Source organism: Sus scrofa, chromosome 2, assembly GCF_054392235.1.
Source record: "Sus scrofa isolate SSC_HxYL_T2T_F1_AM1 chromosome 2, Sscrofa_HxYL_maternal_Yorkshire_Landrace_v2.0, whole genome shotgun sequence".
In the NCBI taxonomy this organism is placed as follows: domain Eukaryota; kingdom Metazoa; phylum Chordata; class Mammalia; order Artiodactyla; family Suidae; genus Sus; species Sus scrofa.
Window position 1 is genome coordinate 81,532,556 of NC_139384.1, and position 27,240 is coordinate 81,559,795.

Here is a 27,240-nt window from a genome sequence, read left to right on the forward strand (position 1 = left end):
TTGAAGGTAGACCAATCTAAGAGAAAATAAGAGAAGAAGGGAGGGTGGTTTGCCTCCTGACAACTGTTTTTGTGTGTGTGTGTGTCATTTTGCCTTTTCCAGGGCCGCTCCCATGACATATGGAGGTTCCCAGGCTAGGGGTCTAATTGGAGCTATAGCCGCCAGCCTACAGCAGAGCCACAGCAATGTGGGATCCGAGCCACGTCTGCGACCTACACCACAGCTCATGGCAACGCAGGATCCTTAACCCACTGAGCAAGGCCAAGGATTGAACGCACAACCTCATGGTTCCTAGTCAGATTTGTTAAACACTGCACCACGACGGGAACTCTGCCTCCTGACAACTGTTGAAGACAGTAACTCTTTGTAAACCTGTGCCATTCAGCAGACATATAAACTTAACCCATATTTGTTATCTTAACCACACTACAAAAAAGTAAAAGAGAAATGTTCAAAATTTTAAGAATGTATTTAGCCCAGTGTGCCTTAGATATTTTAAAATGCATTTGACATTCTTTTTCTCTTAGGAAATCTTCAGAATCCAGTGTGTATTTACACTCAACTCTCCGTTTGGACTGGCCATGTTTCAAGTGTTCAACACCACCCTATGGCCAGTGTCCACCAAGTGGACAGTGTGGCTCTGAAAATAATCTATAGGAAGACTTGAGTGCCCCCTCGTGGTAGACTCAATTAACTCCACCCTTTTTGGCAGTTTGGTCCAACTGAAACATAAATCAGATCATGTGGCTCCCTCCCTAGAATCCTCTATGGCTCCCTGCTGCCACCAGGTCATATCCACACACCCAGGTTTAGTTTTTTTGTTTGTTTGTTTTTTAGTGTTGCACTCGCAGCATATGGAGATTCCCAGGCTAAGGGTCGAATCAGAGCTACAGCTGCTGGCCTACGCCACAACCACAGCAACGCAGGATCCAAGTCTCATCTGCAATCTATACCACAGCTCATGGCAACGCCGGATCCTTAACACACTGAGCAAGGCCAGGGATTGAACTCATAACCTCATGGTTCCTAGTTGGATTTGTTTCCGCTGTGCCATGATGGGAACTCCGCCCACCCAGGTTTAGTTTTGAAGGACCCTCTTAATCTGAGTCCAGCTCACCTCTCCACAGGCAACTTCCACTCCTTCCCACCAGCCACACACACATAGGACTTGCCCACCATTTTTTTCTTTTCTTTTCTTTTCTTTTTTTTGGCTTCTTAGGGCCACACCTACAGCATATGGAAGTTCCCAGACTAGGGGTTGAATCGCAGCCACAGCCATGTAGGATCCGAGCCATGTCTGCAACCTACACCACAGCTCACGGCAACACCAGATCCCTGACCCACTAAGCAAGGCCAGGGATCGAACCCACATCCTAATGGATACTAGTTGGATTCGTTCCCACTGCGCCACGAGGGGAACTCCCTAGACTTGCCCACGTTTGATTCATTCAGTGAATATTCACTGAGGACCCTCTACTGAAAGTCAACAGCGCTTGAGTTTCTGGAACCAACAGCTTGCACTTAACCTACTGCCTCCTTGGGCCTCGGTCTTTGCATTTGATCTTGGGCTTCACACCTTCCTGGCAGGATTATTGGGGGAATCAATGTGATAACAAACATAAAGCTCCTGGTACACAGGGGATGCTTAAAAGATGTCCACTGAACTAATGGGGTCCTTGAGGTTTGGAGGGCAGGGCAGGAGGTTGCAAGAAGAGACTCTGACAGCAGCTGGGGGCATGGATGGGCCCATCTGTAGACAGGCTAGGCAGGTACCCATCCAGAGAGGTGGGTACAGACAGTAGGGCTCAGGGTGGATACCCACGTCCTTCCTTTCCCAGCAGGATGAATCCACGCCTAACCCAGTGGCCCCAATCTTTGCAGAACCCGCTTACAAGCACCCCTGCATAAAAGCCCTTGATGGCTCCCCACTGATTTTATTTTATTTATTTTGTCTTTTTAGGGCCGAATCTGTGGCACATGGAAGGCCAGGCTATGGGTCAAATTGGAGCTGCAGCTACCAACCTATGCCACAGCTACATCGATGCTGGATCTGGGCCATATCTGTGAACTACATACACTACAGCTCATGGCAATGCCAGATCCTTAACCCACTGAGTAAGGCCAGGGATGGGACCTGCATCCTTATGGATACTAGTCAGGTTCTTAACCTGGTGAGCCACAACAGGAACTCTTCCATGAGGATTTTAAAATAGCAAGAATAGGAGTTCCCGTCATGGCACAGTGGAAATGAATCCAACTCCAATTAGACCCCTAGCCTGGGAACATCCATGTGCCGAGGGTGTGGCATAAAAAGACAAAAGACAATAAATAAATAAACAAACAAACAACAAATAAATAAATAAATAAAATAGCAAGAACTGGAGTTCCCATTGTGGCGAAGCAGAAATGAATCTGGGGAGTTCCCGTCGTGGCGCAGTGGTTAACGAATCCGACTAGGAACCATGAGGTTGCGGGTTCGGTCCCTGCCCTTGCTCAGTGGGTTAACGATCCGGTGTTGCCGTGAGCTGTGGTGTAGGTTGCAGACGCGGCTCGGATCCCGCGTTGCTGTGGCTCTGGTGTAGGCCTGTGGCTACAGCTCCCATTCAACCCCTAGCCTGGGAACCTCCATATGCCGTGGGAGCGGCCCAAGAAATAGCAACAACAACAACAAAAAGACAAAAAAAAAAGCCAAAAAAAAAAAAAAAAAAAAAAAAAAAAAAGAAATGAATCTGACTGGGAATCATGAGGTTGCTGGTTTGATCCCTGGCCTCACTCAGTGGGTTAAGGATCTGGCATTGCTGTGAGCTGTGGTGTAGGTCGCAGACGTGGCTCAGATCCCATGTTGCTGTGGCTGTGTCATAGACAAGCAGCAACATCTCCGATTCAACCCCTAGCCTGGGAACCTCCATATGCCGTGGGTGCCGCCCTCAAAAGAAAAAAAGACAAAAAAATAATAAGAAATTTTAAAAAATAATAAAACAGCAAGAACAGGAGTTCCCTTTGTGGCTCACTGGTTATGAACCCGACTAGTATCCATGAGGATGTGGGTTCAATCCCAGGCCTTGCTCAGTGGGTTAAGGATCTGGCATTGCCATGAGCTGTGGTGCAGGTCACAGACGAGGCTCAGATCTGGTGTTGCTGTGGCTGTGGCATAGGTCAGCAGCTAGAGCTCCAATTCAACCCCTAGCCTGGGAACTTTCATATTCTGCAGGTGCCGCCCTAAGAAGGAAAAAAAGGAGAACCAATTTATAATGTTGTGCCAATTTCTGCTGTACACCAAAGTGACCCAGTCATACATATATACAAAAATATGGAACGCTTCATGAATTTGCATGTGATCTTTGTGCAAAGGCGTGCTAATCTTTTCTGTATGGTTCCAATTTTAGTATAAATGTTGCCAAAGTGAGCGTTACATTTTTGGTCTGTTTTTTGTTTGTTTGCTTTTTAGGGCCACACCTGAGGTATATGGAAGTTCCCAGGCTAGGGATCAAATTGGAGCTGTAACTGCAGGCACACACCACAGCCACAGCAACGCAGGATTCGAGCTGCATGACCTACTCCATGGCTCACAGCCATGCCGAATCCTTAACCCACTGAGCGAGGCCAGGGATGGAATCCAAATCCTCATGAATACTAGTTGGGTTCGTACAACTGAGCCATAACAGAAACTCCACATTTTTGTTTTTTAAGCTATCAAGTTTGGGGTAATTTGTGACGGTGGCCATAGGAAGCTCAACCTGAGGGGAAGTTTCTAACACATCAGCAGGCAGAAGGTATCTGATGTAGCATGACCGTCCCCTTGAGTTCAAAGCCCCATGTTCCAGGCACAACCAAACCTGCTGCTCCAACTGTCTCCCCTTCCCTGTGACAGAGAGAGGCCTGTAACTTTAGACACGTGAGAGAACTGTCAGAGGTCCGGGAAACAAATGACTTGGGAAGTGACATGGCAGCCAACACCTATTCGTCCATAGCTGCTTAAACATTCAGCTTCTTCTCTCCATCAAGAGAGAAAACAAGGAGTTCCCTGGTGACTCAGCCGGTTAAGGATGTGGTGTTATCACTGCTGTGGCACAGGTTCGATCCCTGGCCTGGGAACTTCCACATGCTGCAGGTGCAGCCCAGAAAAGGGGGCAGGGCGGGGGGGAGTAAAAACAAAAATCAAGAAAAACTCTGAGCCCTCAGTGAAACTGACATGATGTCCTGTGTTGCCTTGGGGAACAGAGATGGTTGAGGAATCAGGCTCGCCCAGCCCCACCCTTCAGAGACGGAGGCTGAATGTGGGGACGTAATTCTGCCAAAGGGCTGGGCTTGGATGAGCTCAGTGGTGAGACTATGGCTTCCATATTTTTAAAAAAAATTTTTTTTATTAAAGTATAGTTGATTTACAATGCTGTGTCAATTTTCTGCTGTAGCAAAGTGACCCAGTTATACATATACACACTCTTTTTCTCATATTATCTTCCACCATGTTCTATCACAAGAGATTGGATATAGCTCCCTGGCCTTCATATTGTTAAAAAAAAAAAAAAGTATAAAGTACACATAACATAAAGTTTACCACCCTACTAGCAGGTGCAGATTATTATGTATAGAATGGATTGGAGTTCCCGTTGTGGCTCAGTGGCTAACAAATCCAACTAGCATCCATGAGGACACAGGTTCAATCCCTGGCCTTGCTCAGTGGGTTAAGGATCCGGTGTTGCTGTGAGCTGTGGTGTAGGTCACAGACACAGCTAGGATCCTGCATTGCTGTGGCTGTGGTGTAGGTTGGCGGCTACAGCTCTGATTGGACCCCTAGCCTGGGAACCTCCATATGCCTCAGGTATGGCCCTAGAAAGACAGAAAAAAAAAAGAATGGATAAACAACAAGGTCCTACTATATAACACAGGGAACTCTATTCAATATCCTGCGATAGGACTTCCCATGTGGCTTGCAGCATAATTACTCGGTGTTGCTTCTTCCGTGGCTGTGGCTCGACCCCTGGCTTGGGAACTTCCATATGCCGCAGGTGCGGCCACTTGTTTAAAAAAAAAATCCTGTGATAAACCATAATGGCAAAGAATATGAAAAAGAATGTATATGTACATCAACTGAGTCACTTTGCTATACAGCAGAAATAAAACCATATTGAAAATCAACTGTTTCAATGAAATAAATTTAAAAAATAAATAAATTTCATTCAACTGTTTCAATGAAATAAATTTAAAAAACCATTCTAATCGTTATTTAAATTCTTTTTTTTTTTTTTTTTTTTTTTTTTTGGCCACACACACTGCATATGGAAGTTCCTGCCAGGGATAAAACAATGTGCCACAGTGGCAACCTGCTGCACAGCTGTGGCAATGACAGATTCTTAAGCCGCTGTACCACATGGGAACTTCCTCGTTATTTAAATTCTTAATTTTTTTCCACTTTATTAAGGAATAATTGACAAATGTAACTGTATCTATTTAAAGTATACAGTGTAGGAGTTCCCTGGTGCCTCAGCGGGTTAAGGATCCAGCATTGTCACTGCTATGGCTCAGGTCTCTGCTGTGGCACAGGTTCGATTCTGGACTTGGGAACTTCCTCATGTCACAGGCACAGCCAAAAAGAGAAAAAAAATGAAGTCATTAGAGTGGGTCCTAATCTGATATGAATGGTGTCTTTTTTTTGGCGGGAGGGGGGTCATGCCCACTGCTCGGCCACCAGGGAACTTCCCATATGACTGGTATCTTTATACAAAGAGGAACTAGGATACAGAGACTGTTTGAAAATCTAGACTTTATCATTATTCAGGTATGATAAAGGACAATAGCTCTGGAGGCAACTGTCATTGGAAAGACAGATTGTTACTCACAGTTCCTAGATGGAGGGGTCACATCGAGCTCGGCAGGGCCACAGGGGGAAGCATCAGGATTGAAGCATCAGCCAAGGGAGCATCAGGATTGAAGCATCAGCCAAGGGAGCTGGGAGGAAAATGTGAAAAAGTCTTTATTGTGGTTTCCAAGGAAAAGGCCAGATAATGCAGAGAAAGCAGACATGGGACGGGCCCCCGCTTGACTAATTCATCCATCAATGGACACTTGGATTGAATCCACCTTTTGGCTATTGTGAATCTTAATTCTATGAACAGGGGTGTGCAAATATCTCTTCCAATCTCTGGGTGTGGGACAGGCTCTAGGTGTCTGGCACTTGGCCCTGAGGTGATTAGGGCGGGAGATCCTGATAAAGTAGGTGGATGAGGGTGTGGGCTCAGGCTTGGTTGGTTTGCACGTGCCCTGGCGGGCAAACCCAGGAATTAGGTAGTCCTGGGAAGAGCAGTCCCACCAGAGGGAGGGACTCAGGTATCAAAGCATTTGAAACACAGACAATAGGAGTTCCTGTTGTGGCTCAGTGGTGAGCGAACCCAACTAGGATCCATGAGGATTCAGGTTTGATTCCTGGCCTCGATCAGTGGGTTAAGGATCCAGTGTTGCTGTGAGCTGTGGTGTAGGCCACAGACGCAGCTCCCATTCCATCCCTAGCCTGGGAACGTCCATATGCCATGGGCACAGCCCTAAAAAGATGGAAAAAAAAGACAGGCTTAATACAGAGACAGACACACACAGGGAAGATGATGTACAGATACAAAGGGAGAAGACAGCCATCTATGAGCCAAGGAAGGTCAGAGGCCACCAGATGCTAGAGTGAGGGCTGGAACAGACCCTTGCCTCTTGGTCCTCAGCAGGAACCCAACTTGCTGCCTCCAGAACTAGGAGATGATAAATTACAGTCCTTCTAAGTCACCTGGTTTATGGTACTTTGTTATGGTGGCCCTAGGAAACTAACACAAGACCTTTCTGAAGGGTAGTTTTGTAATAATCACATAAATATTTCTTTGTTCTTGAATACAAATAAGGCTGCATCCTCTTGCATTGTATGGATGGACTACATTTCTTGTATCCATTTGAAAATCTAGACTTTATCATTATTCAGGTATGATAAAGGACAATAGCTCTGGAGGCAACTGTCATTGGAAAGGCAGATTGAGTTCACCTTTTGGCTATTATGAACCATAATTCTATGGATCATTTATTTTTCTTTTTAGGACTGTACTCGTGGCATATGGAGTTTCCCAGACTAGGGGTCAATTGGGAGCTACACCTGCCAGCCTACGCCTCAGCCACAGCAACACAGGATCCAAGCCATGTCTGCAACCTACACCACAGCTCATGGCAATGCCAGATCCTTAACCTACTGAGTGAGGCCAGGGATCAAACCCACATCCTCATGGATCCTAGTCGGGTTGGTTAACCGCTGAGCCAGGAAGGGAACTCCTATAATTCTATGAACAGGAGTGTGCAGACATCTTTTCCAGATCCTGATTTCTCTTCTTTCATTTTCATTTTTAGGGCTGCACCTGCAGTATATGTAAGTTCCCAACTTGGGGCTGAATCAGTTCTTTTGAGTAGGTACCCTGAAGAAGAATTACAGGATCATGGGGCAGTTCTATGTTAACATTTTTTGTTGTTTTGGCTGAGTCATGCTGATGTTCGCTGGCCAGGGATGGAACCTGAGCCACAGCAGTGACAATGCTAGATCCCTAACCCCATAGACCCCCAGGGAACACTCCTGTTTAACTTTTTGTGGACGCACCATACTGCTTTCCACTGCGGCTACAGCATTTTGCATTCTCACCATCATGCACAAGGGTGCCGATTTCTCCTCATCCCCACCCACCCTGGCTATTTTCCTTTTTTATTTTATTTTATTTTAATTTTTATTTTTGGTAGCAGTCATCTTAGTGGGTAGGAGGTGACACCTCACTGGTGTCACAGCTCAAAAGCATCTCAAAAGCACAGAGTGGTTGGTTCTTTGTCGTCCTCTGGCTTCTGGTGGTTCCAGATGAGACCACACTCCTTGGACGCCCTCTTGGTTTTGTGTGTATGTGTCTTTTTTGCCTTTTCTAGGGCCGCTCCCACAGCATATGGAGGTTCCCAGGCTAGGGGTCTAATCAGAGCTGTAGCCGATGGCCTATGCCACAGCCACAGCAACGCGGGATCCAAGCCACGTCTGCAAACTATACCACAGCTCACGGCAACACCGGATCCTTAACCCACTGAGCGAGGCCAGGGACCGAACGTACAACCTCATGGTTCCTAGTCGGATTCGTTAACTACTGCACCACGATGGGAGCTCCTTTTTTTTTTTTTTTTTTTTTTTTTCATGGCCACACCTGCGGCATATGGAAGCTCCCGGGCTAGGGGTCAAGTCAGACCTGCAGCTGCCAACCTACGCCACAGCCACAACAACACAGGGTCCAAGCTGCATCTTCAACCTACACTGCCGCTTTCAGCAATGCCGGATTCTTTTTTTTTTTTTTTTTTTTTTGTCTTTTTACCATTTCTTGGGCTGCTCCCACGGCATATGGAGGTTCCCAGGCTAGGGGTCTAATTGGAGCTGCAGTCTCTGGCCTACACCAGAGCCACAGCAACGCAGGATCCGAGCCGCGTCTGCAACCTACACCACAGCTCATGGCAACGCCGGATCGTTAACCCACTGAGCAAGGGCAGGGATCGAACCCGCAACCTCATGGTTCCTAGTGGGATTCGTTAACCGCTGCGCCACGACGGATTCTTAACCCTCTGAGCCATGCCAGGAATCGAACCTGTATCCTCATGGACACTACGTCAGGTTCTTAACCCTCTGAGCCACAACAGGAACTCCCCCTGGACAGATCTTGATGCTCCCCCCAGGGCTCCCTGCTGTGCTCTTGTGGATGTATTGTTCCCATCCTCCCCATCACTCTGGTTTTGCAGGGGTCACAGGGGACAGCTGTCCTCTATGCATCTTGGGTTCCTGCTCTCCAGTGGCTGGTCCTGCTGGGAGCTGTCATCATCCATGCCTCTCACTCTGTCCCTTGTTCCTTTGTCGGACAGACTGGTTGGGTGGGAGGTGACGAGGGTGGCCATACACTGATGATTATAGAAGCTGAATGATGGAGCCATGGAGGCTCACCACACTGTTTATATATTCTCTCTATTTTTCCATATGTTTGACATTCTTCCCAACAAAAAGATTTCTAAAACCCTGTGTGATAGCTAGGGTGGGTGGACACCTGTGCTAGGCTATCTTGGGAACACCATCTGAAATGACAAAAGGTCCAACGCCTGTAGGTCCATTAGCAGGTGACCAGATAAAGGAATTACAGTTCAGCCCACCCAAGTGTCCTCTGTAGGCATAAAAAAGGAGTAAGTTATCTCCAAACTGACACATAAACGGTCCCAAGATGTCTTAAGAAGTGGACAGAGGAGTTCCCTGGTGCCTAGTGGCGAAAGGATCCGATGTTGTCACTGCTGTGGCTCAGGTCATGGCTGTGGTGCAGGTTCCGTCCCTAGCCAGGCTCAGTGGGTTAAGGATCCCATGTTGCCATGGCTGTGGTGTAGGCCAGCAGCTGCAGCTCCAATTTGACCTCTAGCCTGGGAATTTCCATATGCAGCAGGTGTGGCCCTAAAAAGGAAAAAAAAAAAAAAAAAAAAAAAGAATCGCAAAGAGTAAGTACATTCATAAGAAACTATTCACAAGAGCCAAAAGGTGGAAACAACCCAGTGTGTGTCAGCTGACGTATGGATACACAAACTGTATGGTCCATCCACACAATGTAATATTACACAGCCCTCAAAGGAAGGCAGTTCCCATACATGCTACAATGTGGATGAACCTCAAAATCATTAAAAAGAAGATGGATTAAAAGGCTACATATTGTGTGATCCCACCGATATGCAAAGTCCAGAATAGGCAAAACCATGGAGACAGAAAAATCAATTTTTTGGTTGTCGGGGGGAGGGGATTATGGGTATATGATTTCATTTTGGGGTAATGAAAATATCTTGAAACTAGGATTTCCCTCATGGTGTAGCAGGTTAAGGACCCAGCATTGTCACTGCAGCGGCTTGGATCACTGCTATGGTGCTTGTTCAATCCCTGGCCCGGAAACTTCCTCATGCCTTGGGCACAGTCAAAAAATAAATAAATAAATAAGTAAATAAATTCAAGAGAAGTTAAAAAAAAATTTTTTTTTTGTCTGCGCCCATGGTATGCAGAAGTTCCTGGGCCAGGGATCGAACACACAGCACAGCAGCGACCCGAGCCACAGCAGTGACAATGCCAGATCCTTAACTTGCTAAGCCACCAGGGAACTCCAAAATAAGTTAAAATTTCTCTAAAAATATGGGAGTTCCTGCTGTGGCTCAGTGGTTAGCGAATCCGTCTAGGAACCATGAGGTTGCGGGTTCAACCCCTGGCCTTGCTCAGTGGGTTAAGGATCTGGCATTGCCGTGAGCTGTGGTATAGGTCATAGATGCGGCTCAGATCTGGCGTTGCTGTGGCTCTGGCGTAGGCCGGCGGCTACGGGTCTGATTAGTCCCCTAGCCTGGGAACCTCTATATGCCACAGATGTGGCACTAAAAAAAGACAAAAAAAAAAAAAATTTCTTTAAAAATAAAAAATAAATTTTATCCCAGTTCCTAAAATAAAATAAAAATTTTTAAAAAGATAATCATCCACCAACATCAAATGCTATCACTTACGTGTGGAATCTTAAAAAAAGGACACAATGATCTTTGCAGAACAGATACTGCCTCATAGACTTTGAAAAACTTATGGTTTCCAAATAAGACAGGATGAGGGATGGGGGGATGGGCTGAGGGTTTGGGATGGAAATGCTATAAAATTTGGTTGTGATGATTGTTGTACAACTATAAATGTAAAAAAATTCATTGTGTAATTTAAAAAAAATTTAAATAAAAAAGATAATCATCAGAGACACTTATTTGGTTTCCAAGTAAAAGAAATGCTTAGAAAGAGGAAGAAAGTAAGGATGGAGCGATGCACATGGGGACTAACATTTGTGTTTGCTATTAAAGAAAAAAAAGTATATGTGTACATATCAAAGAGACACAAGTATTCCTGCTGTGGCACAACAGGATCCGTGGTGTTTTGGGAGTGCTGGGATGCAGGTTCAATTCCCAGCCTGGCACAGTGGGTTAAGGATCTGGCCTTGCTGCAGTTGCAGCTTAGGTTGCAGCTGTGGCTCAGATCTCATCCCTGGCTGGGAAACTCCATATGCCAAGGGGTGGCAAAAAAAAAAAAAAAGACGCTGGATTCCACTGTCTCCCTCTGCCCAGGTTTAGGGTTTTGTGATCTGCCAGATCTGCCTGTGCTCTTTACTGGCTCTGGGGACAAGAGTGAGTGACCTGGGGGCTCTGCCTCTGTTTTCCCATCTGTGTAATGGGAGAGCAGAACCGTACTAGGGGTCTGTTGTGAGGGTCCAGTCCAGCACACAGTAAGAACTCCATGGTTATCAGGGGGAGGCTGTCGTCCCAGAGAAACAGATGGGGAATCCCTCAGGGTCCAGCTGCTCTCTCTGTCCCTGCCGGCTTGCACCTGACCTTCTCCGGGCCTTCCCGGGAACTCCAGGAACTGCCATCCCGCCAGCCTCCTTCCCAGGCATCTGGCCAAACTTCCCAGCCATGTGCTCCATCTTCCCGGAGCCCAGCTGCTTCCTGTGCTCAGACAAAGAGAGCTCTGTCCCCAGACCACCAGGCCTGGGCAGGACCAGTGCACCTCACACAGCACAGACTGCAGCCCACCCCCTGCCATGTCTCTTTGTCCCCAGCCTCAGCCCTCTGCTCCTGGGGGCGCTCTGCCAGCCCTGTCTCCGTCCCTCCCTCAGGCTTCACTAATGGGCATTTGGGAGTCTTCTGGTTCTGGACACAAACAGTTCTGTCTGCAAGAGGTGACTCCAGGACAGGCCCAGAAAGTTGGGGAGGGTGTGTGGTGGGGGCAGAAAGAGGGGAGCTTGAATGACTCAGACATCCCATGGTGACCCTCTAGGATGGCAGCAGCATGGGGGCACTCAGGGTGACGTGAATGGTGTGGCAATGTGACAGGGACAGGTGATGCTGGAGAGGAACAGGGGGTGATGGAGACACAGTGTGACAGCAACAGGTGATGAGGAGGAGGCAATGTGACAGCAACAGGTGACAACGAAGAGACAGTGTGACAGCAACAGGTGACTGTAATAAGAAAAGACCCTAGGGATTGGTGTGATGTTGGTAGGGTGGCCATATTACGGTGATAAGGGACAGCAAGGGGATGGCTGCAGTGAGAAAGGACATTAAGTCACTGCAATGGTGATGGGTGACAGGAAGGAGATGGTGGGACAGGAATAATCACTAATGACAAAATGGGGACAACACAGCATGTAAGAGCTTTGCCAACTCCTTGGCCATCGGGTAACACAGGTGACCTTTCCCAAGACCTGGGAGGTGCCCCCTTCCCAAGGCAGATCCCATGACAAAACTTCAAGACACCAGAATGCATTCTCCCAGTCCCCTTGGAGCAAGGTGGGAGCATACCGTCCCCCACATCCTCCAGTCAGGTGACTCTGCCCTGAACTTTGATGGATGCTGGCATCAGAAATGGGGCCCCCTGGACTCCAATCTGCTGAGGGTGGCACTGGTTTCCAGTGTCTGGGATCATCAAGCACCATCTGAGGCTGGGGAAGAGAGGGCTGCTGTCTTGGTGGGACCAGAGCTGTGGGCGATTTAGGGATGACGCTGCCGGCTGCACAACCCCCAAGCTTGGTTCTCCAGCCTCCCAGGGATTCTGCACATGCCCTCTCCACTGAGACTGATTTCTGTTGCTTGCAGTTTAAGAATCCTGACACTCTGGGTGATGGTACAATTGTTAGTGGGTGACAAGTCCCAGAAACAGGTAAAGGTATACAGTGACAGGAGACAATATGAATGTCACAGGCAGTGGAGCAAACCAGAAAACATCAAGGTATTTTGTAGATGGGTGACCATGAGAGGGTGACAGCAGTGGGTGACACTGAAGGAATAACCTGTTCTAGGAACCTGGCGATCATACAATATTGACGGGGAGACTGTGTGACACGCTCTGCCTTTATGACAGTGTTGGGGTGGCACTGGGATGCTGGGGGGAGGTGTTGACAGCCTAAATGTCCCTTCATGAGCGTGTGATGTAATGGAGTGATCACATCAGTAATGAGCAGGAAGTGATGCCCCTGGCAGGCAAGATGTGTGACAGCAGTGAAGGGGCTGCGGTGTCAAGAAGCCCTCACCCCTGCTGTCACTGAGACCTGCCATGTGTTACTGAGACAATCAAGAGCTCCACACTGCCCCTGTCCCACTGCACCTTATGGATTCTTTCTTCCTTGGCTTCCAGAAAGCAGGGAGGGAGAATTCTAGAAGGAAACACTGCCTGATTCACCAGACTTCCTCTGGGCTTAGCTGTCGACATACTGGTCCTGCTGTGTCCCCAGTGTGGGACTGTACCTCTTCACCTTCCATACGTACACTGGGCTGCTTCTGGGGCAGCTGGTACCTATCCCAGGGCCCCTGTAAGACACACTTGTTGGAAGAAGAGCAGACCAGCATGTACCTCAGCAAAGGAGCCTGAGAGAGGTGACAGAGGTGTTCCCGGAAGCTGGCTTCTCCACGACAGCCCCTGGGCATTCCCACATCTCTGTCAACTTGATCTTGGGATTGGTTCCCTAGCTGGCTCTCCTCATACCTCACCTCCCCTCCTAACCCTTCTCTCAAGCCCTGGGAACCCTGCTCCCTTAGTCAGGATGCCCTGAAGTTTTTTCTTTTTCTTTTTTTGATTTTTAGGGCTACACCTGGGGCACATCGAAGTTTTCAGGCTAGGTGTCAAATTGGAGCTGTAGCCGCTGGCCACAGCCACAGCCACAGCAATGCCAGATCAGAGCTGAGTCTGCGAACTATACCACGGTTCACCACAACGCCGGATGCTTAACCTGTTGAGTGAGGCCAGGGATCAAACCTGCATCCTCATGGATACTAGTCGGGTTTGTTTTTGCTGAGCCACAACAGGAACTCCAGAACGCCCTGAATCTTATCCCCAAAGTTTCCCTCTGCCTCACGTTTCCCTAGTCCAGCCCTAGAGCCTCGCTGCTTCTCGGACCCAGTTCTAGACCTCACAGAGCATCCGCTAGAGTGACTCCTCTTCCTGGGAGCCTACCAGGCTGGCTCCCCTCCAAGGTGGGGGGAGCCTACTGAGGGCTCCGGGTGCTCCTGGCCTCTGCTTATCCCTCTAGCTTCCTTCTTGCCCTCCTTCCCTTTCTCCCCTCCCCCAAAGCTCCAGCCCCGCTCAAGTCCCATATTTTCCATGATCTTCTGTCTCTGGGCCTTTGCTTGTGCTGTTTCCTCTGCTGCCCCCCTTCCCTTTTCATATTTGCTCCTTTCCACTGAGCCTTCAAGGCTCCCATTCCCAGGCAGAATGCTCCTTTCCTTCTCCCCTCCTGGAGTCCTTCTGTCTGGCTCAGGAGTGTCATAGAGTCCAGGTCTCTCTCTCTTGGGACCCCTACTGGGAGATTATAAGAGTTATCTCCTTTGTAGGGTTTTTTGGTGATTAAATGAGATAATGTATATGAAACACATAAGCACCCGATAAATATTAGCTCATATTGTTATTTGCTATTTATTTATTACCTCCTAGAAGTGCTACAGAAGTGCTACGATGGAGGCATGATCAGCACAATCAGCTCTGGGAATTCAATAAGGTAAGCTAACAATTTCCAAGTGGGAAGGGGATTTTTGAATTGGGCTTTGCCAGATGCATGGGAGTTTGCTGAGAGGACTAACAGCCTCAGGTCCAACAAAAAGCTTCTGACTAATCCTCTTATTAAGAGTCACTGGTGGTGTCTGTTCTCAGAGGCAGAAAAGTATTGGGGAAAGCTAGAAAATTTTGCTTGGGATATAGACTCCAGCTAGGGAGCAGAAATTCTTAAATTCAGCCTCCATGACAGGTAGAGAGACTGAGGCTCAGAAAGTCTAGACCTTTTGTTCTCAAACTCTTCATTTTAAGAATCAGATGAAAAATGTGTACCTCCTTCCTAGGAAACGCATTTTTGCCCAATGTTTTGCCCACATTTTTAGGGAATTCCGGATCTTAGTCTTAAGAATCCAGGCTCCAGTCACCAAGTAAATTTTCCAAGTTACCCTTGGAATTCTCCTTGCTGGGGGAGGAGGCGGCGGATTGGGAAGACCCAGGAGAGGGCCTCCAGGTGAGTCCCAGGACCTCTCGGTCCTGGGTCTGTTCCAGACCACCCCAAATCTCAGCCCCATCTCAGGGCCACCTCCAGCTCAATTTCTATACGAAAACGCTGTCCCCGCCGTCCCCGTATCCTGCGTTTCAGCTCATACCTCGGCTCTGTGCCCCCCATCCTATTTCTTCAGCTCGGGGCCCTCCTCCAGCGCCAGCCCCTCCCCCGGCCCGGGATCTGAGCCCCCGGCCCCCGCCCCGGGAGCTTCGAGGTGCAAATGCGCCCTCCCCCAACTCCTCCCGCCCCCGACTCTCCCCGAGTGGCAGCTCCGGGCTGGGAACGCGGCGGGGTCGGCCTCTTGGTTTCGCGTTCCCGCCCCTGGCCCCCGGCGCCGAGCCGAACCGGCCCCTCAACTCCAGCCCCGAGCGTCCGCTCGCCGCGCCTACCTCCACGCGCGCCGGCTCGCAGGTAGGGGAAGCGCGGGACCAGCGGCGGGCGGAGGAACCGGAGAGCTGCGAGTTGGAGGGAGGCAGGCAGGGGCGGGAGGAGGGGGCCCGGGCGACTGAGGGGGAGGGGATTCCTTTGTTTCCAGCCGGCAGCCCCGGGCCCAGCCCCCTCCCCTCCCCTCTCCGCGCTCCGCTCCGCGCCGGAGTGGGGCGCGGGGACCCTGTGTTGGCGGGAGGGGCTCGGCCTGGGTGCGGGCGCGGGCGGCGGGCGTAGCCCGGCCCTCACCCGCAGGTGAGGGCGGAGCCGAACGTAGTTGCAGCTCCCGGGCCTCCGTCCCGGCCATGCCCGATGGAGAAGGCGGCCCGCGGACCCTGCGAGCGCGCTCCCCCTCCTCGTCCGCGGAGCCTGAGATTCCTCGCTTCCCCGCCCGAGTTCCTCCGTGCAGTGCGCGCCGTCCCCGCTCATTCATTGAACAAACTCCTGGGCGCGGTTCTCGGAGGCAGAGTGGGAGGTGAGAGGGAGCTGGGTCAGGTCAGGCCGGAGATGGAGGCCCCGCGGGCCCTGAGGCTGCCTAGAAAAGGCGTCCTCAGAGCGCAGGCAAGCCTGGACTGCTTGGAAGCAAGAAGGGGTTGCTCCTTACCAGCCGGGCCGACTCCTTCTTGTTTGCCCGCCAAAGGTGACAAAGGTCTTTTTTTTCCGTCAAGGACCTTAGGACCACCTGATCAGACTCAAATATTACCCCAAGGCCCAGAGAGAGGTAGACACTAGCCCAAGAGCACACAGCGGACTCCCTGTGATTCTGTACCCAGATCCAATTCCTCTCCTCCCTAGTGTGGAAAGTAGGACTTAAAAAGGGCCACCATGAAGGCTGCTTGGTCTGCCTTTTGTTCCTTGATGGTTCAGCTTTCATCCTCCTAACCTTTGTCTGGTCATCTCCTCTGCCAGGAGTGGATTCTTCCAGATCCAGGAGAGAGCCAAACACCTCCTGGAGGGTGGAATGGGAGGGACCTTGATCCTCTTCCTCTTCCTCCCCTCTGGCTGGGCTTCAGCTCCCGCTCAGCTTCTCACTCAATGTATGACGGCCTTAGTTTGCCCCTCTCTGAAATGGGCACAAAGGCTATCCCTTCCTTGCTGGGCCGGAAGAGGGGTGTTCTGTCCATTGTAAGGTTTTGTTTTGTTTTGTTTTGGTCTTTTTAGGGCCACACCCATGGCACATGGAGGTTCCTCAGCTAGGGTTTGAGTCGGAGCTGTAGCCACTGACCTACGCCACAGCCACAGCAACATCAGATCCGAGGCACGTCTTCGACCTACACCACAGCTCATGGCAACGCTGGATCCTTATCCCACTGAGCAAGGCCAGGGATCGAACCTGCGTCCTCATGGATGCTCTTCAAATTCGTTTCCTCTGAGCTATAACGGGAACTCCTGGAAAGTTCTAACCTGTGCCCCGTGCTTCCTCTGGGGCCCCTGCAAGCCCTTCCACACTCCATCAAACACCCATTTCAGCCCTTGTCCCTCCCACTTAAAGCCCTTCCAGGGCTCTCAATTGTCCTTGACACCACAGTGCACTCAAACACCAAAGCTGCCTGTCCCTCTTTCCACTCCACTCAGTGCTCCCTGCTCTGCTCTCCTCTGCTCTCATTGTGCTGTCTGTGCCCCAATACCTTTCTTTTGGCCAACTCCATTGCTGAGACATCACACCACCTCCGAGAAGCCTCCCTGACTGTTCACCTGCATCTGGGTCGGGGTTGGAGACCTCCCTGGGCTCCCATAAGACCCCAGATTCTCTATCCTGGCAGCTATCTCCCTGTTCCTGGTTCTCCTGGGTACCCCATGGCCAAGGGCTTCTGCTGAGGTTGACTCTGCTTCCTCTCCGCAGCCTCCGAGGGACACGTCATGGTTCTGGAGGGTCTGTGCTTGACAAGGAGAGGGGCCAGCACCCTCACCATGGCCCGGGGCCCCCTGGCTCGGCTCCTGCTGGCCTGCACAGCCCTGTCGTGCGTGGCGGGTGTCCAGGGCCGTTGGGATGGGGCCGTGGAGGCTGCAGGTCTCGGACGTGTGCGCAGGCGTGGCAGCCCAGGCTTCCTGCAGGGGTGTGTGGTACCCGGGATGCTGAAAGGCCCCTGGGGTGTGGGCTGGGCTGGGCTGTCCTGCTTGGTGTGGGGTGGGGGGGACCAAGACCCAGGGGATGCCTGGCTGGGCAGGGACTCACCAGCCACACCTGCTCTCCCAAAGGCCTAATGTGTGTGGCTCCCGCTTTCATGCCTACTGCTGCCCTGGCTGGAGAACGCTGCCTGGTGGGAACCAGTGTGTCGTGCGTGAGTGTCACTGCCTTCTGGAGGTGGGGGGACTCTCCTAAGGCCAGCAAGTCCAGTCCTGTTTGCAGGTGGACTTGTTCTGGGGTGTCTGGCTAAGCCACAAGAAAGGCCCTTGCCCCTGTCCTCCAGCTCCCAGGCCACCCACCTGTGTTTCTTTGTCTTACAACTTTCCTGTGTCTCTCTGCCTGTCAGTCTGCCTCTCTGTCTGTCTCTCTCTCTCTTTTTTTCTTTTCTTTTTAGGACCACGCATGCGGCATATGGAAAGTCCCAGACCAGGAGTCAAATCTGAGCTGCAGCTGTCAGCCTATGCCACAGCCACAGCAACACCAGATCCCAGCCACATCTGTAGCCTACACTGCAGCTCACGGTAACGCTGGATCCTTAACCCATTGAGCGAGGCCAGAGATGGAACCCACATCCTCATGGATACTAGTCAGGTTCTTAACCAGCTGAACCACAACGGGAACTCCCTGTCTGTCTCTTTGTCTTGGTCTCTCTTTAAGTCTCTGTATCTGTCTTTCTGTGTCTGTCTTTTTCTCTCTCTCTGTCTTTCTCCCTCTCTCTGACTCCATTTCCCCACCCCACTCCCACCCCATTCTAATGTGTCTAGAATCTGACTCTTCACCCAAGAGAGCTCCGCCCACCCCCGCAGCAGCACCGCCAGTGCCCAAGTACCCCCAGCCTCTGTCCTTACCACTCAGCAGTTCTGGCCCAAAGAGCCTCTCTGTTCCAGCAGAAAACCAGAGCTTCAGCCCCGGGCACCCGTGGGGTGGGGATGGCGAAGGATTCAGGTCCTGACCCTGACTGGGGCCCCTGCTCTCCAGCCATCTGCAGGCACGCCTGCGGTGAGGGCTTCTGCTCCCGACCCAACCTGTGCGCCTGTGCAGATGGGAAGCTGGCCCCCAGCTGCGGGGTGAGCCGAGGTGAGCAGGAAGTGACCTCCAGGGGCAGGAAGAGAAGGTCACAAGCTTCCGGAGGCTTCAGGGAGCCCAGGCTGAAGGACCAGAGCTGGGCTGGGCACATCTGGTCTCAGCACCTCACACATACATCCCAGGAACTTCCTGTGTGTTCCTTCTCCCCGCCCCCTCCCCCATAGGGTCAGGGTGCAGTGTGAGCTGCATGAATGGGGGCAGCTGCCGAGGGGAGTCCTGCCTGTGCCAGAGGGGCTACACGGGCACCGTGTGTGGGCAACGTGAGTACCCCCCCATGCACACCTGGGCTCGGAACCCTAGACAACAGATCTCTGCTGTCACCTGCCCACTGCCCAAAGGTCACTCCTCTGGGGCCAGAATCAGAGGGGACAAACTCATTGTTACAATCTCACCCTTTCAGTCTGGGTCAGATGGTGGGAATTCCTGGGTGAAGAAGGGCTGGCTTGTGTCCCAGCTCCCTCAGCTACAGGAGGACCTCATGCCACCCTCTCCTCCCTCCACAGCCGTCTGTGACCATGGCTGCTACAACGGGGGCCGCTGCATTGGGCCCAACCACTGTGCCTGTGTGTATGGCTTCATGGGGCCTCAGTGTGAGAGAGGTACCAAGCTGAGCATGGGGAAGGGATCTCGGGGGAGCACGGCTTCCTGGCAGCCCCTAAGACGTGGCCAGGCCCTGGGAGGGTCCAGCCGACCTCCTTCCTGCTGTCCCTGCTGCTATGAGGGACAGAGAAACCACCTGGTCCGGGGAAGGCGATCCAGGAGGGCTTCCTATAGGAAGGAATAAGTCGGAGTTCATGAAATGAACCCACAGGCTGAGGTGGGTGGGGTCACCTGCTGGGAGGCTCTTGCCAAGACAAAGATGGTGGAGGCAACAACGGCTTTTTGTTTTTGGCTGTGCCCACAGCATGTGAAAGTTCCTGGGATTGAACCTATGCCACAGCAGTGATGACACTGGTCCTTAACCCGCTAGGCCACCAGGGAACTCTGAAGCAACGTTTTGTGAGAAGTTGGATGTTGGGGGCGAGAGGAGGGATGGAAGCAGGGACGAACTTACAGAGGTTTGCTTTGAAAACTGGGGGGACAGTGCAGCTGGGAGCAGGGAGAGGAAAGACCCTGAGTTCAGTGTTGGCCGAGGAGCCTTTGGGTCATCCAGGAGGCAGTGGGACAACCAGGTCTGGGGCCACCCCAGCCACAGGGCCTGAAGCTGGGGGAGAAAAGGGAGGACAATTCAAGGATCCACCGAAGAAATGGAGCCCACTGGAGGCTGAGAAGGAGAACATGAACAGGAGCGGGTGGCATTGGGGATGCTCAGGCTGGCAAGTTTTTCAGCTGGAGGAGCCATCAGAGTGCCCTGCATAGCCAAGGATCCTGGGGAGACAAAGATGGGCAGCGCCTTGGGACTGACCCCAGTGTGGCAGGAGCGGCAGGGAAGGAGGTGCATCTGTGGCTGATGCCAGGGTGGAGAGGTTAGAGCGATGGATTGCAAGCTGGAGAGTCTGGGGGTTACCTGGATTTGAAGGTGAAATTTGAGGATTTGGATTTGACAAGAAAACAGAGTTGGGATTTGGCTGGTGGCAGGGGGGCCAGTCCAGGTGGCTGAGGGGGAATGAAGCTTGGTGGAGAGGGTGAGAGAAGTGAAGCCTGGGGTGGGTGGGGGCCTGAGGGGCTCCAGAGAGGCAGGGCTGGGTGCCTAGGCAGGAGTGAGTGGTCATCCGTGGTCTAGGGTGACTGAAGTGAGATTCTGGGCATTGGGTTTTGGCCTAGAGAGTCAGGATGGTCCCGGGTCTCCCCTCCTCCATATGAGCTTGGGGGCCGGCTTTGGCGCCTCCTTCTGGGAGGGGCTTCCCTTGGTCTAGTGCCAGCCCCTTGATTGGAACCATCTGGAGGATGGAGCCAGGAAGTTACATCTGGGCCCGTGCATGGTGTTGGGGAGGGACCCACGAGACCACCTTCGGCTGGGTGTGGGGGTCAGGGATGTGGAGTTGGGGGTTCAGAGCATCTGGGCGGATGCTGGGTTCCTCCCAAAGTCTGGGAGATTTGGCAGGGCCAGACATGTGCTCAGAGATAAGATGGGCTCTCCAGTGGGGTATTCGTGGCTCCCTGCCCAGGCCTGAATGGAGAGTGGGCCTGGGGGAGAGGTGGGGGTCACCAGACATGCTCTAGGCTTTGTCGGCTTGGAGGCCCTGGCCTCTCTCAGAGGTTGGTTGGAGAATGTTTTGGAGAGAAAGGGTTTTGAAGGGTGAATAGGAGTTCCTCAGGTAAGGAAAGGGGAACAGGATGAGTAAAGGCTGATGGTCAGGAAAAAACCTGCTGTGTTGATATAGGGAAGCTTGGAAGGTGGCCACTGCAGTAAGGCTTGAGCTGGGCCTGCCAGGATGGAAATGCAGAAGGCTGTGGGGTGGTAGCAGCCTAAGGCCAGCTGCCCACATCCATCTGCCCCGCAGATTACCGGACAGGACCCTGCTTTGGCCAAGTGGTCCCTGAGGGGTGCCAGAACCAGCTGACAGGCCTTGTCTGCACCAAGGCTCTCTGCTGTGCCACTGTGGGCAGGGCCTGGGGCTTCCCATGTGAGTTCTGCCCCGCACAGCCACACCCCTGCCGCCGGGGCTTCATCCCCAATATCCGCACAGGGGCCTGCCAAGGTGAGGAGGGGAGCCAACGCATGAGGATGGAGGTCCTGGGAGCCAGGGCTGACTGGGAGCTCTTGGCAGCCTTGGTTTCTCCTTCTGATGGGCCTCTCATTCCCTTGCAGACGTGGATGAGTGCCAGGCTGTCCCAGGCCTGTGCCAGGGGGGCAGCTGTGTCAACACTGTGGGCTCCTTTGAGTGTCGCTGCCCAGCTGGACACCGGCTCAATGAGAACAGCGCCAAGTGTGAAGGTGGATGATGGGGAGGGGTTCAAGCTGGGACTGCTTCTCTGCTCTGGGTGGTTCAAGCTCCCTGGCAAGAAGGAGGAGGAGGAGGTGGGGCAGGGGTGGGGCCCAGCTCTGACCTGTCATCTGTCTACATAGATGTGGACGAATGTCTCAGCCTGCCAGGGCTCTGCTCGGGGGGCGACTGCACCAATACAGTTGGGAGCTACGTGTGCACCTGTCCCCGTGGTTATGCCAGCAGCCTAGATGGCACCCGCTGCCTGGGTGAGCCAGGGCCCAAGGGGGCTGGAGGGGCAGAGTACAGGTAAGAGACAGGCCCCTCGTTCATCTGTCTCTGCAGCCTTCTGGGCCTCGGGATCCTCAAACCCTGGGATTTCTATGTCCTTCTGTCTGTTCTGGATCCCAGTTTCCATTCCCTTAGAAATTCTGGCTTCCTACCCATCAGCCTTCGTGCTCTCTGGCGCCCAGTCTGTGAGCCCCTTTGGCTCTCGATCTCTACGCGCTTTAGTGCTCTGGTCCTCTGTCTTCGTCTCTTGGCTTCACTGCTCCCCCCGCCACCCGCCCCATGCCCCCTCTGCTTCTCAGACTCTGTGCCCTTCTGGCTCACTGGTTGTCTTTTTTGCCTCTCTGGCCCTTACCTCTATGCCCCTCTGCCCCTCTAGTCCGCATCTCTATGCCCCTCTGGTCCTCTGGCCTCCATCTTTACGCTCTTCTGCCAATTAGCCTCTCTGGCGCCTGCCTCTGTGCCCCTCCACCCCTCTAATCCCCATCTCTATGACCTCTGTCTTCATGCCCTTCTGCCCATTAGCCTCTCTGCCCCCCACATCCCTGGATCCCTCTCTGTATCCCTCTTTCCATTCCCGAAGATTTTCTAACAGTACCCCATCTTTCCCGACACCCTGCATTTGAGATAGAGAAACCAAGACCAGGTGGTGGTGGTGGTGCGGTTGCATGAGCCAAAGCAACAAGTCCAAAACAGCCAGTTACCCACCGCCAGCTCCCCCGACCCCCCCACCCCTAGCCACCCTCCTGTAATTCCCCTCACCTTGCCTGGCTGCGGTGGGGGTGGGAGGTCCTTGGGCTCTCACTCTCGGTCCTGCTGTCTGAATGAGCTGGTCATTAGATTTTCGAGGTTGCTGGTGGCCAACAGGGCCGTCCAGGGGTATGGACGCTTGTGGTGGGGGATGGGCAGGGTCCTGGTCTGGGGAGGAAGGCGGGCTTGGCAGGTTTCCAGAACCACTCGGGCCCCTCAGGCTGGGTCTCTACCAGGCAAGACTGGGTATATTGTGTTTGGAGTTCTGCCAGCGTGCTACAACCAGTGCCAGACCTCGCCCTCCACCTCTTGGCTGGCAGGGAGGCAGCCTTTGGGCACGTCTCCTGGACTGTGGGGGCCTTTCTCAGCTGCTAAACAGCAGAGGCCAGATTTGAACCAAGGTCAGGTTGCCTCTGAACATGGGCTTGGAATTCAGTCCTGGGTTCCAACTGCTATTCGAGCCCACTGGCAATCCGTGTGACCTTGGGCAAGTGACTTAACCTCTCTGTGCCTCAACTGCCTTATCTGTGAAGTGCAGGTAATGGCAGTTACTTACCACGTGGAGAGGATGAAATACAATTTGTGGAATGATTTGCCCCAGGCTGGAGGTAGTAGGCACACAATACACATTGGGCACTCAATACATATTCACAGACAGGGGAGCGGTGAAGAGGGGGCTGTGACTGCTTAGTGGGGCCCCATTACAGCAGGTGCTTAATAAGCAAAGGCAGCATCATCTGTGCTAAAATTCTTACTTTTTGTCTCATCTTCCCCGCTGGAGAGGGAGCTGCTTGGTCAGATTCCCTGGGGTCGAGAGATCTGAGTTCCCATCCCCCCTCCCTCTCCAGCAGCTATGTGACCTTGACCAAGTCTGTTGCCCTCTTCTCGTCTGGGCAGGTCCAGCCCTGTTCGAGGGCCAAGGATGGGGCTGGGAATGCAGAGCTCCAGCTCCCACATGAATCCCACACATGCACCTGGGGACCCCCTCCCTGCCAGGTGCATGGGGTGTGGTTTGGGAGGTGGAAACGCATGCTATTTTCTCAGCCCAGGGCAGCTCAGGGGCGGCTACAAGGGCCCTCCCAGCTGATGGGAGGAGTTTTTCCACTGTGGGCCACCTGCCAACATTTGTGGGTTTTTAAACCTAAAAAATATGCTCTTTGAATCAGAGCCTGAGAAATTGGATCACTGCGTAAAGCCATCATCAGACATGAGAGCACAATGAAAGGGTGGCCCTGGGGAGCCTCTGCCTCAGTCTCCCCAGGGCCTGCAGCCGTCAGTCCATGGGTCTGTTTCTCCAGCCCCTCCTCAAATTCACAGCCTCTTAGATTTCCCCGGAACGCCCAGGGCTGGCAGGCTGGGACACACACACTGCTATAGATCCCAGCATTTCTGCATGAGCACCGAGCTTGACTTCCTATGTGTGTAAGGAAGGGGTCTTTTTGTCTTTTTAGGGCCGCACTTGCAGCACATGGAGTTTCCCAGGCTTGAGGTCTAATAGGGGTCTTTGGTAGTTGAATACCCCCAGTGATGGGGAGCTTACTCCCATATCAGCTTTTGGATCAGTTTTGCTTTCAGTGAGCCCAAATCTCCCTCTCTGAGGTGATTTGGAAATCTTGGTCCTAAGATCCTCACTTAGTGAGGACCCGCCATGTTCCAGGTATGGTATGCTCCTTGACAATCCCCAAGTGAGGTGGGTACTCTGAGCGTCTCCCATCTAAGGATGGGGAAACTGAGGCACGGAGCGGCAAGGAGGTCTGTCCTGCGGACAGTGCTAGTAGAACTGGGATTTGAAGTCTGGTGACTGATCCTCCCTACTACCCCCCCACCCCCCGCCCTTGTCCCATTGCAGACCACCGTGCTGGCACCTGCTTCTCGGCGCTGATTGTAGGCCGCTGTGCCAGAGACCTCGCTGGCCACTATACCCACAGGCAGTGCTGCTGTGACAAGGGCATGTGCTGGGCAGCTGGTCCAGTCCCTGAGCTGTGTCCTCCACGGGGCTCTGGTGAGTGGCCCTGGGGCTGCCTCCCGCCTTCCTCTGCCTCTTGAGCTCCCCCTGCAGGTTGTGGCCTTAAGACACAACCAACTCAAGGCGTCGCCTCCAACGATGCTTCCTTGCAGATGAGTTCCAGCGACTGTGTGCCCCGGGGCTCCCGCTGTTGCCCTCCTACCCTGCCCCCTTCCCCAGCCTCCCTGGCTTCGGATCCAGTGGCCGTGTAGGTCCTGGCTTGGGGACAGCACGGCACAGCCCCCACGGCTCCAGTGGGCGTGGGGTTCCCAGTCTGCGCTTTGGTGATGCCAACATTGGTGAGGAGCCGTCCAAGACACCTCCCTTGGGGGAGGGGGTCTGGGCCTCTGAGAGGGAGGGCCAAGGCTTTGGAGTGGGGGACCTGGCCTGAGCAGTAGGGGTGAGGGTACTGAGAGTGAACTGGGGATGGGGGGTGGATTGGAGATGTGGACCTCAAAAGCAGGGTGTGGATTTGGGCTTTGGGTGAGGGTCTAGGGCTGGAGTGGGATCTAGCCCCACGATAAGGGTCTGGGAGTCTCAGCCAGTGTGGGGGTCTGCATCTAGGTGCAGGTCTCGAAGCTGAAGTGGGAGCGCCTGGCCTTAGGGGGTGGGCCCCCAGCCTTGGTGGGTGTCTGAAACCCAGAGGTAAGGCCCAGATTCAGGGCCAGGGAGCCAACCCTCACTCAGGTGCCCTTGTGGGCCCTGCCTGCAGGCACAGCCACGCTGAACCAGACCATCGACATCTGCCGACACTTCACCAACCTGTGTCTCAACGGCCGCTGCCTGCCCACCTCTTCCAGCTACCGCTGCGAGTGTAATGTGGGCTACACGCAGGACATGCGGGGGGAGTGCATTGGTGAGCGGAAGCCGGAGGTGGGGGTGGGGTGCACCCTGCCTGGCCAGGGCTCAGGGTCCTCTGCCCACAGACATGGACGAATGTGCCAGCAGCCCCTGCCACCATGGAGACTGTGTCAACACCCCTGGTTCCTACCACTGCCGGTGCCATGAGGGCTTTCAGGCGACGCTCACCAAGCAGGCGTGTGTGGGTATGGCTGTCCAGCGGAGAGTGGGGGTACCAGGGGGCCTGGCTGGTGGAGCCTGCCTCTTGGTTCAGCCTGAATTAGAGTCTGAGGGCTGGGGGGGGTGCGGGGGCATCTGCTGACTGCCTACCTGCCTCCCCCCAGACGTGGATGAGTGCATGGTCAGCAGTGGCCTCTGCCACCACGGCCGCTGCATCAACACGGAGGGCAGCTTCCAGTGTGTCTGCAATGCAGGCTTTGAGCTCAGCCCTGACGGCAAGAACTGTGTGGGTGAGTCGAGGGTGGGCGGGTAGGGAGGGTGCTTCTGGGCCCCAGTGGCTGCCTTTGAGGGTCACCTTGCATCTTTACTCCTGCCCCATCACCCACCTTCTCCCTTATGGTAGGTCCTCTGCTCACCTTTATGAGCCCAGCCAGCTCATCCAAGATCCTTCTTGTGATCTGTCCACCTCCTACCCATTCCTTCATTCTCTCCTTCCATGAATTCATTGCAGGAAGGGGCCTTTGGGGCAAGACCGAGCCTTTAGCTGTCTGCCCCTTCCTCAGCTATTCCCCCAGAGTCTGGCCTCTAAGAGAGGCCTGATCTCAGGCTCCCTATGGAGTAAGGGAGTGCCCTCCAAGCTCCTCACAGTTCATGGGGGCCACCGAGGATCCCCTCTATTCTCTTCTGTCACCGTGTCTAAGGAGACCTGCCTTAAAGTCTTCTTTCATTGGGAAGAATTTTTTCCTTTTCTGCATTCACTCATTCAATTTTTTTTTTTTCAGAGCATTTACTTTTAATTGATTTTTAGACACATTTAGAAAGTTGGAGTTTCCGTTGTGGCCTAGCAGAAATGAATCTGACTAGGAACCATGAGTTTGCAGGTTCGATCCCTGGCCTCGACCAGTAGGTTAAGGATCTGGCATTGCCGTGAGCTGTGGTGTGGGTCTGATCTGGTGTTGCTGTGACTGTGGTGTAGGCCTGTAGCAACAGTTCCGATTAGACCCCTGGCCTGAGAACCTCCATATACGAGGGTGTGGCCCTCAAAAGACAAAGGACAAAAAAAAAATTTTTTAAAAAGATAAGAAAGTTGATTATTAAATTAGTTATTTTCTTAGCATTAACTTTAGGTGCAGTGATTAATCTCCATGTTTAAATCAATATTATTTTTATTTACATTTTTTTTTTACTACTAAGATACCACCTACTGAAATTAATTTTAATTCTAAAGATTAATTCATGGTGTTACAGTTTACCATCAAGTCTTTAACGTTACCTTCAGATTTCTGCAGCATCTATAACCAATAAGAGTTGAAATCGTCAATTAGTTTGGGCTTTTTTCTTTTTTTTTTCTCGCTACACATTTTATTTTATTATTTATTTTTAATTTTTTGTAAGTAGGCATTTTATTTATTTATTTATTTATTTACCTGTTAATTAATTAATTATGGCCACTCATGTGGCATGTGGAAGTTCCCGGGCCAGGGACTGAATTCAAGCAGCATCTTCGACCTACACCGTAGCCGCGGCCATGCCAGACCCTTCCAAATGGGGATCAAATCC

At 52.4% G+C, this 27,240-nt stretch overlaps 2 protein-coding genes and 1 non-coding gene across 63 annotated transcripts in view; 1 reads left to right on the plus strand and 2 right to left on the minus strand.

Moving 5' to 3' along the window:
- The window catches only part of CERS4 (ceramide synthase 4), a 105,071-nt gene extending 82,273 nt beyond the window's left edge, over window positions 1–22,798 (minus strand). For 15 of the 17 annotated variants that reach the window (XM_085007301.1, XM_085007374.1, XM_085007357.1 and 12 more), the window contains exons 1-2: window positions 15,500–15,574; window positions 5,841–5,949 (exon numbers count right to left, since the gene is read on the minus strand). The gene's annotated coding sequence lies outside the window, so the exon portion shown is untranslated. Of the gene's footprint in view, window positions 1–5,840; window positions 5,950–15,499; window positions 15,575–22,667 lie in introns of those variants that run through there. The other 2 variants (XM_085007324.1, XM_085007417.1) reach the window with 1 other exon arrangement.
- LOC146405508 (U6 spliceosomal RNA) lies at window positions 3,305–3,410 on the minus strand. Its single transcript, XR_014839291.1, has one exon. It is a non-coding gene; the product is annotated as a U6 spliceosomal RNA (small nuclear RNA).
- Window positions 15,015–27,240, plus strand: part of FBN3 (fibrillin 3) — a 72,040-nt gene continuing 59,814 nt past the window's right edge. For 9 of the 45 annotated variants that reach the window (XR_014837643.1, XR_014837645.1, XM_085012994.1 and 6 more), the window contains exons 1-14: window positions 15,378–15,521; window positions 17,380–17,593; window positions 17,736–17,818; window positions 18,643–18,741; window positions 18,915–19,010; window positions 19,254–19,349; window positions 21,195–21,392; window positions 21,503–21,628; window positions 21,761–21,886; window positions 24,505–24,657; window positions 24,774–24,959; window positions 25,373–25,516; window positions 25,587–25,706; window positions 25,845–25,970. Coding sequence is in view for 37 of the 45 variants with exons in the window: in XM_085012994.1 (XP_084869120.1) it covers window positions 17,397–17,593; window positions 17,736–17,818; window positions 18,643–18,741; window positions 18,915–19,010; window positions 19,254–19,349; window positions 21,195–21,392; window positions 21,503–21,628; window positions 21,761–21,886; window positions 24,505–24,657; window positions 24,774–24,959; window positions 25,373–25,516; window positions 25,587–25,706; window positions 25,845–25,970 (1,750 nt within the window). In the remaining 8 variants the exon portion in view is untranslated. Of the gene's footprint in view, window positions 15,075–15,314; window positions 15,522–15,679; window positions 16,012–17,379; window positions 17,594–17,735; window positions 17,819–18,642; window positions 18,742–18,914; window positions 19,011–19,253; window positions 19,350–21,194; window positions 21,393–21,502; window positions 21,629–21,760; window positions 21,887–24,504; window positions 24,658–24,773; window positions 24,960–25,372; window positions 25,517–25,586; window positions 25,707–25,844; window positions 25,971–27,240 lie in introns of those variants that run through there. The other 36 variants (XR_014837638.1, XR_014837639.1, XR_014837640.1 and 33 more) reach the window with 13 other exon arrangements.